Below are 15,058 nucleotides of genomic sequence, written 5' to 3'. Positions count from 1 at the left end.
TCAGTCAGTGTTTACAGTGAGGCCAGATGCTGCATCCAGATTCCTTGAGAGAGAGAGAGAGAGAGAGAGAGAGAGAGAGGCACCATGAGACCTCTCTCAGCTTTTTGAGATTTTTATTGCAGTCAGTCATCCATTCTGAGATGAAATGATCATTGTAATGGTGTTTACACGTTTTAGCTAAAGAAATATCTGAGTTTCAGTTATAAAGGACTCAGGTATCTCTGTTGATGATGAACACAACCGCCTTGAATTTGATTCTTTCACAAGAACAAGAACACAGACTAAACTTTTAGATTGTTATAGAACACTCGTGAGGTTCTCATGCTGTGTTGCTTTGGTGGGGCGACGGTGGCACAGGAGTTAAGTGCTCATCCCGTAATCAGAAGGTTGCAGGCTCGAGCCCCGCTCAATCGCTGCCGTTGTGTCCTTGGGCAAGACACTTAACCCACCTTGTCTGCTGGTGGTGGTTGAAGGGACCGGTGGCACCTGTGTACATCAGACTCACCTCTGTCATGTGCCCGGCTACAATGCAGCTCATCGCCACCAGCGTGTGAATGTGTGTGTGGAAGGGTGAATGGCTGATTGTGTTGTAAAGTGCCTAGGGGGGTTCCAGGACTCTAGAAGGCACTATATCAAATACAGACCATTTACCATTAGAGGGGAAATTGTGATAGAAACCAGCTTTTTGAGATTTTTATTGCAGTCAGACATGCTGACGCGGACAGCAGTATGTCCTGGCAGCTAAATGCACCTGAAATACCCCTAAAGACTCTATAGGGTTTGTTTAGAGGTGTCATCCATCTCTCTTTGTACGGGTTCTGGGTGGTCGCCCTGAAACCAGGAGACTGTCCTTATTTGGTGTTTAACAGTGTTGCCATCAGACGCTTCATCAGCTCACAACAGAAAGGTTGGAATCAGAGCTGCCACACAACGGGCTTCTCACCAGCATGTGTTTTCTCGGCAAAGTGCTGCTCAAAAAGGTTAAGTAGTTATTTTCTTTAAAGCGAGGCTTCAGACTTCCCCAGCGGGGTTTGTTTTTAAAGGAAGAGGCCGTGTTATTCTTTGCTCTTCCTGACGTGTTTCCACACACCTCAGCCAGTCCAGCTTATCCGTACGTAAACAGGGACTTCTTCGACTTCTGATGAATTTTGGGGCTTTTGCATGCTTGTGCCACCAGGAATGCCCCCCCTTCACACACACACACACACACACACACTTGTTCTTCCTGCGGTAAATTTCACCTGCTCGTCACACGGTTCAGTGTCTCACAGTGTGATCTAAATCAGACAGAAGCGGCATTGTGCGAAGGCGGCGGTGCGTGAGTTGTGGTGTATTGTGTGAGGTGGTGGGAGAGGCGGTTTTGAAGTGGAGAAAGAGGAAATTGTTGCTTTTGTTTGAAATGTGACTAGTGGTGAATGTTGCTGCAGACACCCTACACATGCATACCTTTGTTGATTGGTATTAGTTGAAAAAGCATCACACCTGTGCTCCTTAGTGGTTTATGAAGTTTTAGACCATGAATAAATGAGTACTGGGTTGACTGGCTTGGGTTGTATGGTCTAACATGGTGTCTCTCTCTCTCATGGTGTTTCTCTCCCAGGAAGGGGGGAGTCTGGTGGACTCTAGTGGGGGTCTGCGTGTCCCGCTTTATACAGCCTGGCTGGAGCTCGATCAGAAAGAGGTAAACTCTGACCTCTAGCCTAGCTACTGGTGCTCTTCCCGCTCCGTGGTCTGATCTAGTAGCCGCTCTGCCTCTAAAAAATCAATTAGATCATTTCTACTGTACATCCTTGGCTCATGTTCACCAAAGGCCTCTGATGGTCGAGTGTCAGTCATGGGCTAGTTCTGATCTGAGACCGGCTGTAGGAGGTGGGGTGGTTTTGGCATGTTGGTTTGGCTTCAGAAGCTTTTGTTTTTTTCTGTGGGAGCAGACCTTTTTGTTTTCTCTCTTTTTCGTTTGTTTCTGTATGAAATCAGGATGTGATGTGGGAGCACCATTCACATCGTGTCTGTTTCGTGACTTACTGATGTCCTGTGGTAATTGTACACATTTATAGAAAAAAACATTATTTTTGCATGGAAGTACATGTTGTGTGGGTTTTCTGGTTTGCTTGTTGTTTTTGTAGCTTTGTAGTTAAATGATACTGTTTTACCCTTCAGAGATGGCTTCCTGAATACTGGAGAATAAAAGGTTACTTCCTTGAGGATTGATGAGACCAGAATGTATTTCTGCTATCTTCCTGCTTCAAACTTTGATTTTTTTTTTCTTTATAATACTGCAAGTGAAGAAATATAAAGAACTTCCTGTCTGATCTGGCCCCAAATGGACTGGAAACACTTCATTTATGTGATGCAAGGGTCAGCAGTGGAACCCAAACTTCTGTCGTTTTTGAGATTGGAGCCGCAATCACCTTAATATTATCTCCAACAGCATGATGAGATAAGGTGGAGATCTGAAGGTCAAAAATCTCTAAATGAAAAAGTAAATAGATTTGTGAAATATCTCTTATCAATATATATTTTTTTACTCTCAGAAACCTACATTTCAAGTTAAAGCCATACTATGCAACTGTTTCGTATTTTAAAATATTTTTCTTGAGCCAGCATGTACAAAAATGACCATTTACAGGATTAATGAAGTGTCACGCAGACCCCATCCCCACAGCCAGAAAATTGCATTCGAAACATCAGACTGGCGCGTCGCCACCTGTTGGATTCCACTTGGCGCTGCAGTCTGCTTCCACCATATTTCCAGCATGTTTTAGACCACGAACACAGCTGATTTGTTCAATTTAGTGATGAATCACTCCTGCAGACACTAAGGAAGGCTGGAGAGACGTTTCAACTGTTAGATTAAGGTGTTAAAAAGACAAACGCGCAGCGAGGAGATAAGTTTCATTTTCAGTTTGACCACAGAGAATTATTAACGGACACTAGGGGGTGTTAAAAGCAAGCAAAACTGCAAAGTGTGCCTTTAATGAGATTTTATTGAATTATTTAAGCAGTTCTAGCTTGTTTGTTAGATAGATTGCAGGTCACATCTGAACAAAAGTGATTAAAAGAAAACAGTCAGATGCAAAGGAATAGAAAGTAAGTACAACAAAAATAACTACATTTAGACTGTGACGATGCCTCCCCGTGGCCATTATGCACATGTTAAATAAAATGATAAAGACAGTGTTTAGGATGGTATTTGCTGTTAGAAAAAAAACTAAATGTTTCTTTTTAAAAGTGATTTTTGTCTTTGCATTGTTCTGCTGTACAGTCACTAGTCAGTGGAATAATGTGCCACCAGTTTCAGGACTGGTTTAGAGACTGGTTTAGTCTTTAGTCTTTGTTGGGACAGCAGAAGGACACATCTCCAGTCCTAATCTGCCAACATTCGTTGACTTCCTCTGAGCGTTTGCTCAGGAGAGGTAAACAGGACTAAGCCTTGGCAGGAAAGCCATCGGCGAGCAGCGATTGTGCATTTTCTGACAGCAGAGTGACGAGCTAACGAGCCATTTCTGTCAGCGTTGATTAACGGAACTCAGAAATACTCAGAGATATGTTCTCACTCGGTTCACACGCTTCTGGTTTAGTTTTTTGTGAAGAACATCATTGTAACACAATGGTTCTGTTTCTATTTGTTTTTTTCCTTCTCTAGAAATGTGTTCTTTTCTTTCCTTCCTGCAATGTCAGAGTTTGTGGATGTAACTAAACGAGGAAATTTCACACACTTCACCTGGCATGACCTCAGTCTCGTCGTAGTTGAGAGACAGATGTTTGGCGGTGGAGGGAAACAGCTGTTTAGTTCTATTTCTGATGTTTTACAGCATTTCTCCTGTCTTTGCAGCTCCTGCATTTATAGAGCTGATTAGACTGATGATGATCACTTATTTACACCTGGTCAGTAGCTCCTGGCTGATAATTCTTTTAAAGCAGCAAAGGGTGGACACTCAGTTTTTTTATGTTGTTTATTAATGACAACAAGGTGGAATCTGTTATCCCTGTGGTTGATAGACTCAGAACCGTAGATGGTTATATTTTATTGTGTTCTGTGATTGTCAGATGCCTGAATTAATAGAAAACTCTGCTCAAGAAAAACTTGGTGGAACACATTTGTTTAAAACCAAGTTCAGTAAGCAGGCTGGGGGCAATCCCATTGTCAAGTGAAAAGGGAATTTTCTGCGGCCGTCTCAAACAGGATACAGTTACTCTCGCCTCAGTCTGTGTGTCATCTGCGTGTTTGTTTTGCTCCTGGAAAAACAATCGCTGCCGTTCATGTGCCACTGTGAGGAAGACCTGCAAAGACACGATGAAGGCTGGAGTAACGTATAGGCTTGATCACAGTTTGGATTAAACTTCTAAAAATGGTGTGTGTGTGTGTGTGTGTGTGTGTGTGTGTGTGTGTGTGTGTGTGTGTGTTTGAAGAGCTCTTGGTTTACATAGCCAGAAGGCAGATGAGGTAATCTGGACATGACAGCTTGTTGCTTCTAGAGGGAAGGTGAGACACGCGAGCATGTGTGTGTGTGTGTGTTAGACAGGGCCAAAACTCCAATTCTCTAAAATTCACTCACACACACACACACACACACACACACACACACACACACACACACACACACACACGCACACGCACACGCACACACACACCTTTTATGCAGTGTGTGCTTTAAAACGTATATGTTTTTGTGATTTTGTTTGACGATCGAAGCAGTGGTCAAACACTCAGGAATGGAAATAGTGAGCAGTAGCAGAAAAATGTTTTCTTACACATACATCTGGGTAATGGGTCAAGAAGTGGAGAACGAGAGTTCTGTACTCCATAAAAAAAAATCCATAATCCAAAATTATGACAATTTTAGAGACTTCATTCACAGAACAGCAGAAGTTTCAACACATTCTCACTCCCAGCGCGTCAAAAAATAAACGCTGTGTCAGCCACCCTCCGCGTCAGACCCCTGACGCCTAAAGTGCCCTTTTTCGTCACTTATGTGCAAAAAAGGATTTTTCCCTTTTCTGACTGCAGATCCCAATGCAGCGTTACGCTGACACGATGGGATGTCCGCTGATGCAGCACCAAACCACCTCATTGTACCTCACCCTAACCTTATCCTCTTGTTATTTAACCTTCCCCTCACCCCTATCCTAACCTTAACCATCTTGCTAGCGAACACGTTAGTGATGTGTCGGTCGCTCTAAAAGCCGGCTCTATGAAGTGAACGTCGGGAGCCGCCTCGTTATTGGTCGAGTTTGGACCGAGCCAACGCGAGGGGGAGGTTTCAACTACCAAGGTGGAGGTTAAAAGTAGAGTGTATTTGTAACCTCCCCCTCGCCAGATGGTATGTTCTAACGCTCCCGTTGGGCGGCAAATACGAAAATTCGCAGTCAGAATGCATGGGAAACAAACGCTTGATCACAGTGAGAGTAACGTTTTAGGTAGCAAGAGGGTTAAGGTTAGGATGAGGGTGAGGGGAAGGTTATAAATCGTAGAACGTTAAGGTTTAGGTGCGGTTAAATGAGCTGGTTCAGTGCCGCATCAGCGGACATCCCATCACGTCAGGTTTACTCTGCATTGGGATCTGCAGTCAGAAAAGGGGAAACCCCCTTTTCGCACAGAAGTTACGAAAAAGTGCACTTTTGGCATCGGGTCTGACACGGAGGCTGGCTGACAAAGCATTTGTTTTTGACGCGCTGGGAGTGAGAATGTGTTGGAAGTTTAGATGCTTAGCAAAAGGATGCGGTGAGAATCTGTGGCCAGGAGAGGTCAGAGGTTAGGGGTCATAGTCCAGAAAGCAGAAGAGCTGCAGAGATCCATCGCTGGCTAGGCAAGAATAATTCAGGGAGAAGAACCTGGAAGAACGCTGATCATCTGGCAGGAGAGTTTAAAAGGAAGAGGGTACAGGTGAGTCATGGAGACGATCAGACATTAAGGCCGTTTAGAGAAGGGGATGTGCTGAGTGAACGAAAACCAGCAGATCATGAAAAGCTTTTTGCTTTTTTTGCTGTTCAGGAAGATGGGTCATAAATATTTAACAAACACAAGAATCATTTTCCCCGCATATTCAAAACATGCTACTGTCACATACGTGATCAAGAGTAGGCTTGGGCGGTATCCAAATTTTAAAACCATCCAGCTTCCTCCCCACAGCTCCTCTGCTGTGCTGATGGGGTGTGCATCTTTCGCGGTCATCTTTGTTTGCACAAATCACCTCGTCAGTGTTTACCAGCTCTCTTTTAAGTATGCTTCAAACCCAAAACATTCCTAAACGGCAGCAGTTGTGTTCTTTTTAGACGCCAATCAGCTGGTGTGCGAGTTGCCATTTTTCTCTCTGCGCTGTCATGTGATGACATCACGTTCATAGACTTTATGGAACGTCTCTGAATGTTGGACAAAACATTTTCAACTATTTAGGTCAGGGGTCGGCAACCCTGCAGCTTTCTGCTTGTAAACCAATTAATGAATATTTAATTACAATGTATTTTGTTTTACTTCATTCATTTTTATCTGTAGCCAATTCTACATTTAAAGATTGTCTGTGTAAACCTGAACAGGTCACCTGTTTGTGCATAATCAAATAAGTCTATAGGTGCTTTCTGAGCTGAAGAGGATGTGAGATTCTGGACTGTTCCTCAGACAGGCTCATGGATGTGTCGCAGTGTTGGAGACAGGAACAAGCGCTATTCAGCCAAATATTCATAATCAGGGAACTTTTTTTTAAGTGACAAGTCTCTGAGAGACCGGGTTTAGAAAACACAGAATCTTCCTGCATGGTTCTGGTTCTGCGACGCACTCCAACACATCTTCAGCTTGCTGTCCACCATACGCATGCACTGACAGCGAGCTGCGCTGAGCTCAGTGTCCATCTCAGATGTTCTGATGGGAATTTTTTCCTGATTGATGTAGCTACCTCCACGATGTGCATAACAATTAAAATGTCAGCGCTTCTGCAGGCTTGAGATTTCTCCATCAAAATAAACAACCAAATACGAGAAATATCCGGTCAGTGTGAATCCTGTCATTTAACTGTTTTACCTTCTTGTGAAAATTGTTGCAAACAGAAACATTAAACCTGATGAACACCAGAGCCATGCACACTGCGCCGTTACCTCCGTCAGTGTAAATGAGGGGACAAAACTAACTGATTAGATCCTTTTCAACAATGATTAATGCAAAGTTTAGTTCAGTACAATGTTTAATTACAACAGTCCAACGAGACAGAGCAGTTATGTGTGACGCCTCAAGAAGCGTCACCTGCTCAGCTATTAAAACCACTAGCAGGGTGAAAAATATCGAAATATTGTAGCACAGACGGGCTACATTTTTTGGATCAATTTTATACAAACTGTTTTATTAATTATCTTCTGTCGAAAGATAACTTTGAGGTAAATGAGCAACTGGTATTGGTTGCTGTCACCTGTTGTGCTCTGTTAAAGCAGCTCTCTGCTGTCTGAGGGTAGGCCCCGCCCACAATGCCGCGGCTGCTCCCAGTGTTTTCTTTACTGTGGGAAACGGGTAATTATGGCTCTTTGATGGGAAAAGGTTGCCGACCCCTGATTTACTGTAGGTAAAACTGAAAATTCAACCACGCATCCGTTTTATACAGTAAACCTTTATTTATCTTTTTAATTTATGGTTATTTTTATAATCTTTGTCTCCTACGTGCACAGTTTTGTCGTGGCTGTATTGGAACTGGCACCATTGCTATTTTTTAACACCCTCTGTATACGGAAATACCATAATCTCGTCCAAGTCTAATCAAGAAACATCAACAAATTCTGGACTAAAAATACAACAAACCACCTCTAAGGATTATTTTGTTTCTTCAACTTGAAAGACTAAAACAAACTTCGTAGTTTAGTAGTTAGAACACTAGAAGTATCAGTACATCACAGGCTCTATCTGCTTCTGACGTTAGTAAATGAGAGTTAAGTCTTGGTCTAAGTCCGAGTCTTAAATCAGTCCGTTTGTTCAAAAAATAAAGACATAAATTTGTCTTTATTCTCATCTGTTTAATGCTGATGGTTTAATGTAGTACGGACGAGGATTAGGGCCACTGAAAAGGGAAAAAAAGAAAGGAAAGATAATTCTGACTTTAATAATTGTGAGATTAAAATCAGAATTTTGAGAAAAAAAAATGTTTTCCTTTTCCTTGGCCCTAATCCTCTTCCGTACTAATGTTAGAAAACAAACACTCTTTTAAAACTAAAAACAAACATGAGTTACATTTACAAATATAAATGACAATATTCAATATTTTTCTTTTGCTTTTATCTTTATTAGTAGTTTATAGTTAAGATTTTTCACATATCAGCAGAAATATATATTTTTTCATTTTGAATTCGTAGTTCCTATTTTGTTTTTTCCAAATATGACCTAGCAGGTTGGGTCTGACTCGACTTGTCTCTATATTCTGATATAAGGACTTAAACAGAAGTAAAGGTATTTTTCATTCACCCTCCTGGCACCCTAAGCATCTGCAGAGTCCTGTAACAACAAGACACGGCTCTGCGTGGCCGTCTGCAGCACCAGCCATTTCCTGATAATTACACACACAGAAGGTCACCTCAAACTGAACTAGACATCTTTCTCTCACTGCTAAACACACACAGTCACACTAATCACCCTGCTCATTAAACACTTATTTTGACAGCTTTTTCTGTCTAATCTGCTGAACGGTGCTGTTGTAAGGCTCTTTATCCTCGCTGCAGGGCTGGTTAAGTTGTCACGATGCCTTTGACGAGCAACCTGATGGTTCGTGTATGTGGGTGTGTGTGTGGGCTTTGTCGGCTATGTCACTCGTGTCCTGTACCATCTTTGCCATTCTGGCAATCTGCGGGGATCAAGTGTGTTGCCATGGCTACAGCACACCCATCGCCCCTGGAGATGACGCCTCAGGAAGAGGAATCTTAACCAGCCCGGAGTTGGGGCTGAGGGGTAAAAGAGAGAGGCTCATGGGGCCCCTTCAGAGTTTGGGCCAAGTGCATTTTAATATGAGGGGGTCTGAAACTCAACCAGCTGGATTCACAGGAAGCAGACTAATTGAATCAGCTGACAGATATACACAAAATCCAAGATCTTTTCAAGTTTAAGAATCGTGTATTAATAGAAACTGCACAAGTGTTTCCTGGGGGATCTCAGGGCATTGCAGATCTGCAAGTTCATCAGAGTCTGCCCTGCATCCAGAAGCTCTTCCCTCAGCCCCTGCATCTCCAGATGCAGATGTTTAGCTTGGGCATCTTACAAAAAAGCTCCAGCTCCTCAGACACTCCCTCTGCTCTCCATTTGTTCAGTCAACCTTATTCAGCCCAACTGATCCATGCCTGATGGACTCCATCTCACCTGTGCACAGCACTATTTAAACTGTCCTCAGCCTCAGCCTCGCCGCCCAGTTATCAGCATCCTGGTACCTGTGTTCATTGTGTGCTCGTATTATTCCAGCCCTGATCTCTGCACCTTTTCTGGTATCTTGACTACAACTCCTTGTTTTCACCACTGATTTTCGCTGCATCCTCAATACGTTCCTAAACTTCTGCCTCTCTTTCTGCGTCTGTGACGCCTGCAAAGACTTTAGACCAGAGCAGATCTGCAAGTTTCAATGAGCTTCAATTTTGTTTTATGTATATAGCGCCTCTCAAGATAAAAATCATGAGGCGTTTCATAAGAACAAAAATTTAAAAAAATTATTAAAAATATCATAAAAATTAGAAAAAAAATGTGATTAAAATTTTAAGGAAAGGGAAAGAGAAAATGAATAAGAAAGAGGGAAATTACTGGATCCTGGGAAAGGCAGAATTGGTAAAAAGAGGAGAATAAGGAGAGGGCGGTGATGAAGGTCACACCAGAGCCAGGCTGAACAGGTGGGTTTTCAGCTGCTTTTTAAAGGAGACCTCTGAGTCCACTGATCTCAGGCTCAGGGGGAGAGAGGTTTAGTCAGATGGACAGCTCCCTTTCTGTTTACAGGACCGTACCCTAGTTCAGGGGTTCTCAATTATAATGGTCCGAGGGCCACTCAAAAAAAAAAGACAGAAGGGGTGCGCAGAGTTCGGGGGGCCACAAAGAGGGGGCCCGCGGACCGCCTATTGAGGACCACTGCCCTAGTTATTATTGATAAAAAAAAATAGAATCAGCTTTAAAAAATGGTGTATTTGGTGCAAACTCTGTAAAACCAACCTGACTGATAATGATGTGGATGAATCTGACTTCCCTTTAATGACCAAGTCCAATCTGGCACATTTTAGGTTAAGCTGTGTATTACTCATTTGACTGTGAGCTATGTGGTAATGTTTTCTCATGAAACTATTCATTTAAATAAAAAAAGTGGAGTCATTTTAAAAATTTCATTTACAGCAAAAAAAATGTCAGAAAATTATTTTGTTTTGTTTTGTTTTACTTGCGTGAGGAAGGTTAAGTTCTATCACAGGTAGATTATAATTCCTGTGGTTTATCTGTCTGTATGAATCCATCGTTCTGTGTGATTCATTCTTCTGTCATCTCGACTAACAGCTGTTGTATAAATCTGGCTTTTTGAGTCCATTTTAAACATAATCTGGGGTTTTCTGTTTCCCTCCCTGCTGTTTTTTCTCCTTCTGTCTCCATCTCATTTTTCTTGCTCGACTAAACCCAAGAGAAAGTAATCTGATTATTCAGCTAAAGTTATTGTCCTTGAAATCAGTTAAATACACCACTCTCTCTGTGTTGTCTACATGTTTTCTGTATTTTTCTTTTATCACAGAGAATAAAACAGCAGTTTCCATCTATTTCCTGCCTGATTCACAGCACTGAGCTCCAGATGAAAGTTAATATCTCCAACTGGACCTTCTAACTTGCTCTTCTTAATGTGATTTAATGGGGGTTAGTTCCATTTAAAGACTGGTTCTAATTTACTGCATACCACAGTAATTCACTTAGACCATCCAATCGGATTACAGCACATTTCTCTCGTCTCCTGGTTTGTGTTTTTTCTCACATTTATTGAATGTTTTCTGAACTGAGTCATTAACTCGATGAGCTTCTAATCACATGACTAAAGTTTGATAGATGAATACTTTCTGAACTGATTGACACACTTGGGCCGTTTCTCGATACACAAGTAGACTAAGTGCGTTCTTGTGTACTTGACAAGGACGATCTTGACAAGTGCAGCAGAAAGTCCGTTCTACAGCTTCGCTATTACAGCTTTAAATGTTGTTGGTAACTGACCTTGTTTTTGTTTCCTTTCATCACTGAGAAAAATGAATCCAAATGCAGCTTCAAAAACAACTTTTCCTACAGTTGAACATAATTTACAAGATGCATATTTCTCTCTCGGATCGCAGCTGCCGTGTTTTATGTTCGGAAACCTCCGTTGCACCTATGATGCTGTGTGTTGGGGCCAAATCAGATTAAAGGTGAAAGAGAAGGAAAGCAGCTGCTCCATCAAAGTTTACATACTTCCTGTTCATCTTTTGGAAAGATGGAAACTATTTTTGGAGGTAGAATATCTGGAAACAAGGCTAGTTATGAGGAGTGGCAGGGAAACTAGAACAGAACAGAGTCCACCTGATAGAAAAGCGCAAACGTCTCTGTCGCATGTCTCTTTTTGTTTTGCCTTTCTCAGATCCTTGTTTGACCCTCCTCTCTTCCCTTTGTTTCTCTTTTTACTCTGGTGAGTCTCAACCTGCTGGACTCTCGCTGATCTAATCCGATGTCTAGTGGAGCTTTGTGTGTATTTGTCCGACCGATGCCTGTTTTGGTTGTTTTCAGGTACAAATAATAATAGAAAAAAACATCGAAATCATTTTCAAATTTTTATGTTGAAAATCTTGATTATTTGAGGCTTTGTGGAATCATTTTGTTTTCTAAAACCCACCTTAAATTGTAAATTTGCACAAGGTGGTTACAGTATATTGAGAGTATTTTTTTATGAAGGGAAATTATTTGATTTCACTGTTCAGCAGCTTTAAATGTTCTATATAATGCTATTTTACACCTTTGAGAACAAAGGTAGGCACAGTATATGATAGGAATTACCGTTAGCACAATAGAGAAATATTGAATCCTAAATATGAGTTATTTTCATCAGCCTGAATTTATACTTGGAAAGAAAATGCTTTTGTTTTAGTTAAACTCCGCTCAAGCCCACTGAGGCAAAACCTGCCTTTAACAGCATCTTAGGCAAGTTAAGCAGTGGTAGTCCAGTGGTTAAGGCATGTGCCTGCTGTCTCAGTTTTGTCATGTGCTGATGTGGGTTAGAATCCTGGTGGTGTCAGCAGTAATTTATTTAGCCAGCTGTAGCAGATTAGCTCAGACCAAGATACAAACCTGCATGCCAGCCTAGCACTCTAACCACTGGACTACCAATCTGCTGCATGACAGCAGGCACCACATATCCTGTGCTGGCCAGGGAAGATGGGTTTCAAACTAGAGACTAGCTTTCGGGAGAGGAGCAGGGCCTGATGACAAGACTAGTTTCCATTCATGAGGAAATAACAATATCACATGAAAGCTCCCAACAGTGGATTTTCAATGATATGGCCTTGTTAAAACAGTAAATTAAACAAAGTTAAATGTGTTTTTAAAAATAAATTTAACTGAATAAACTAATGGTATTATAATTTACAGTGGTGCCCCCAGATCATTTTCATGGGGGGGCCAGATGGGCCAGAGAAAACGTTGGGGATGGCACACCAGATTGGTCTGTGTGGTAACTCTAGGAGCGTTTAGCCTGTGGTGATGCATTGCACGCTTCTTTTTTTATTTTTCATTAAAAATTAATATTCATCCAACATGCTTACCTCAAATTTGAAGAGCGCTTTTATTTTATTTTTTTCAAGCCGGTATTTGGAATGTTATTTTAAAATTTATTGTAGAATTTAAAAAATCACTTTAATTGCTGTCCTCACAAAAACATCCACAAAAACTATAGTGATTAAAACTTTTGTGTTTTAAGAATGGTGAGCCAGAGAAACAAAAACGTTTTTAAAATCTGATCATTTATTTACTTTGTATGTTTTTTTTACTGGATTTTGCTTTTATGTCTGATCAAATAATATGAATTTATAGTTTGCACAAACGTTAATATGATTAATTAAAGAGCGTTGGTCTCCTCTGGTGTGGCCATGGGGTGGCCAGCAGCTTTCTGGTGGTGGCCCTGGCTACCCCTTAAGTGCACCACTGGTAATTTAGTCATGACCCAAAGCTAGGCCATTGGTTAGTGTTCTAATTAAACATTAATTTGGTATCGAAATCTGGATTTTAAAATATTGTAATAAGACTAACCAAATTTTGCAAATCATTTTTTTTAGATCACATATCAGAACTGGAGTCTTTTCTCTAGTTGCTGTGGCTTTTTATGTAGTTCAGGCATGGACCACACTCCAGGGAAGATAAGTGATGGACAGCTTTTTTTTAAATAAACTTCAGCCTCATTGTTCACAAAGCTCTGGTAAACTTTGGTCTCCAGCTTCAGAAAACCTAAAACCTTCGGTGGCCTGATCTTTTTTTAAGCCGATCCACATTTTCTCAGATCAACGTTAGTTGGCCACAGACCTGGATGAAAGACTAGAGCCCCCTTTGTAAAGTGCCAGCTAATGCACAATGACATTTTTATTCTTTTTGGGGGGAACTAAAAGCTTATAGTTGCCTTTCTATCCAACTCTTCCAGACATTGTTTAAGGAGCATTGACCTGCACTGATGCAGCTGCGTCTGCCAACTTTCTCAGATTCAGTTAAAAGAAACAAAGAAGCAAGCCGAGCATTGAATATTTAGTTAGTCGAGGTACATCGAGGAAATACAGTAAAAAAAAAAAAAAAAAAAAAAAAAAACAAGACATGCAAATAGTAATTGTGCCATTCTTATACTTCATAGTAAGTTTAAAAAACTGCTTTTATTGTGTGTTTAATTTTTCAGCCCAACATTGGGCATCTAGGCGTCCCTCGTGGACCCTCAGCAGAAAAGGTGGCAGTGGTTGTCGTGGATGACTGTGACATCTCCATGGCGATTCGCTTCGGAAAGCAGATTGGCAACTACTCGTGTGCTGCGCAGGGCACCCAGACAGGACAGAAAAAGTAAGAACCTTTTCACTTTCACTTACTTTCTCTCCAACGCAACGTGTTTCAGCTCAACTTGGTCTTCACCCATGTGGCATTTCTGACATGGTAGATGACCATGAGCTCACCTCTCTCTCTCTCTCACTCACACACACACACACACACACACACACACACACACACACACACACACACACACACACACACACACACACACACACACACCAGTTTCTAATTTTCTGCTGTGAGACGTTTTTTAATGAGTCACTCACAAATCCTGCATGCTGAGACACATGCAGTATGTGGAGGGTGGGGACCGAGAGGAGCTTCAAAGGAGACACAGCAATGCTACATTCCTAAGAGAATTCGTTGCGCGGGTCACACACACTCAGACGACACTTTAAATACATCACACTGAGTGAGTTGGGTCTTTGTAATCTACAAACCTTCTGAAACTGAAAATTTCCTTTAAACGTTGAATCAGAAGATCAGATTTAGGTTTTTAACTCTCAGATCCTTCAGCAGAAATGTCATCAAGACTGTGATAGCTGGGGACTGAACAGGAATACGCCTTATTTCTGAGTTTATCTCTTCATGTGTTCAGTAAAAATATTAAAGGTGCCTGATGATTGTTCACATGTTTCTGAATTCTTCTCTCAAATATTCCCGTGTCTGCCAACTCAAAACATCCAATCACATTTTAAGATCTGTTTTAATCTACAGAAAATAATTAGTCTATTATTATTATTGTTGTTGTTGTTGTTGAATTTGGTTTGTACCATGGTCACCTTAAAAGAAATTTTTCTTTGCTATTTTAAGAAAATTCACATCTTTGCTTTTTGCAGATCACTGGATTTGACAGGACCGTTGCTGCTTGGAGGAGTTCCCAATCTTCCCGAGGACTTCCCGGTCAGGAACAGGAACTTCGTGGGCTGCATGAGAAACTTCACCATCGACAGCAAGGCCGTTGACATGGCTAGCTACATCGCTAACAACGGCACCACTCCGGGTTAGTTGTCTACTCTTGAAGTGACATGTCCTCAT

The 15,058-nt window shown here is 41.5% G+C and overlaps 1 protein-coding gene across 3 annotated transcripts in view; it reads left to right on the top strand.

Annotated features, from left to right (window-relative positions):
- Positions 1-15,058, top strand: part of celsr1a (cadherin EGF LAG seven-pass G-type receptor 1a) — a 108,786-nt gene that overhangs the window by 68,290 nt on the left and 25,438 nt on the right. For all 3 annotated transcript variants that reach the window (XM_070549048.1, XM_015956642.3, XM_054739602.2), the window contains exons 7-8: positions 13,875-14,032; positions 14,860-15,023. In XM_070549048.1, coding sequence (XP_070405149.1) covers positions 13,875-14,032; positions 14,860-15,023 — 322 coding nt within the window. The remainder of the gene's footprint in view (positions 1-13,874; positions 14,033-14,859; positions 15,024-15,058) is intronic.

Source organism: Nothobranchius furzeri, chromosome 1, assembly GCF_043380555.1.
Source record: "Nothobranchius furzeri strain GRZ-AD chromosome 1, NfurGRZ-RIMD1, whole genome shotgun sequence".
Taxonomy (NCBI): Eukaryota; Metazoa; Chordata; class Actinopteri; order Cyprinodontiformes; family Nothobranchiidae; genus Nothobranchius; species Nothobranchius furzeri.
This window is presented reverse-complemented; position numbering and strand designations above follow the sequence as displayed.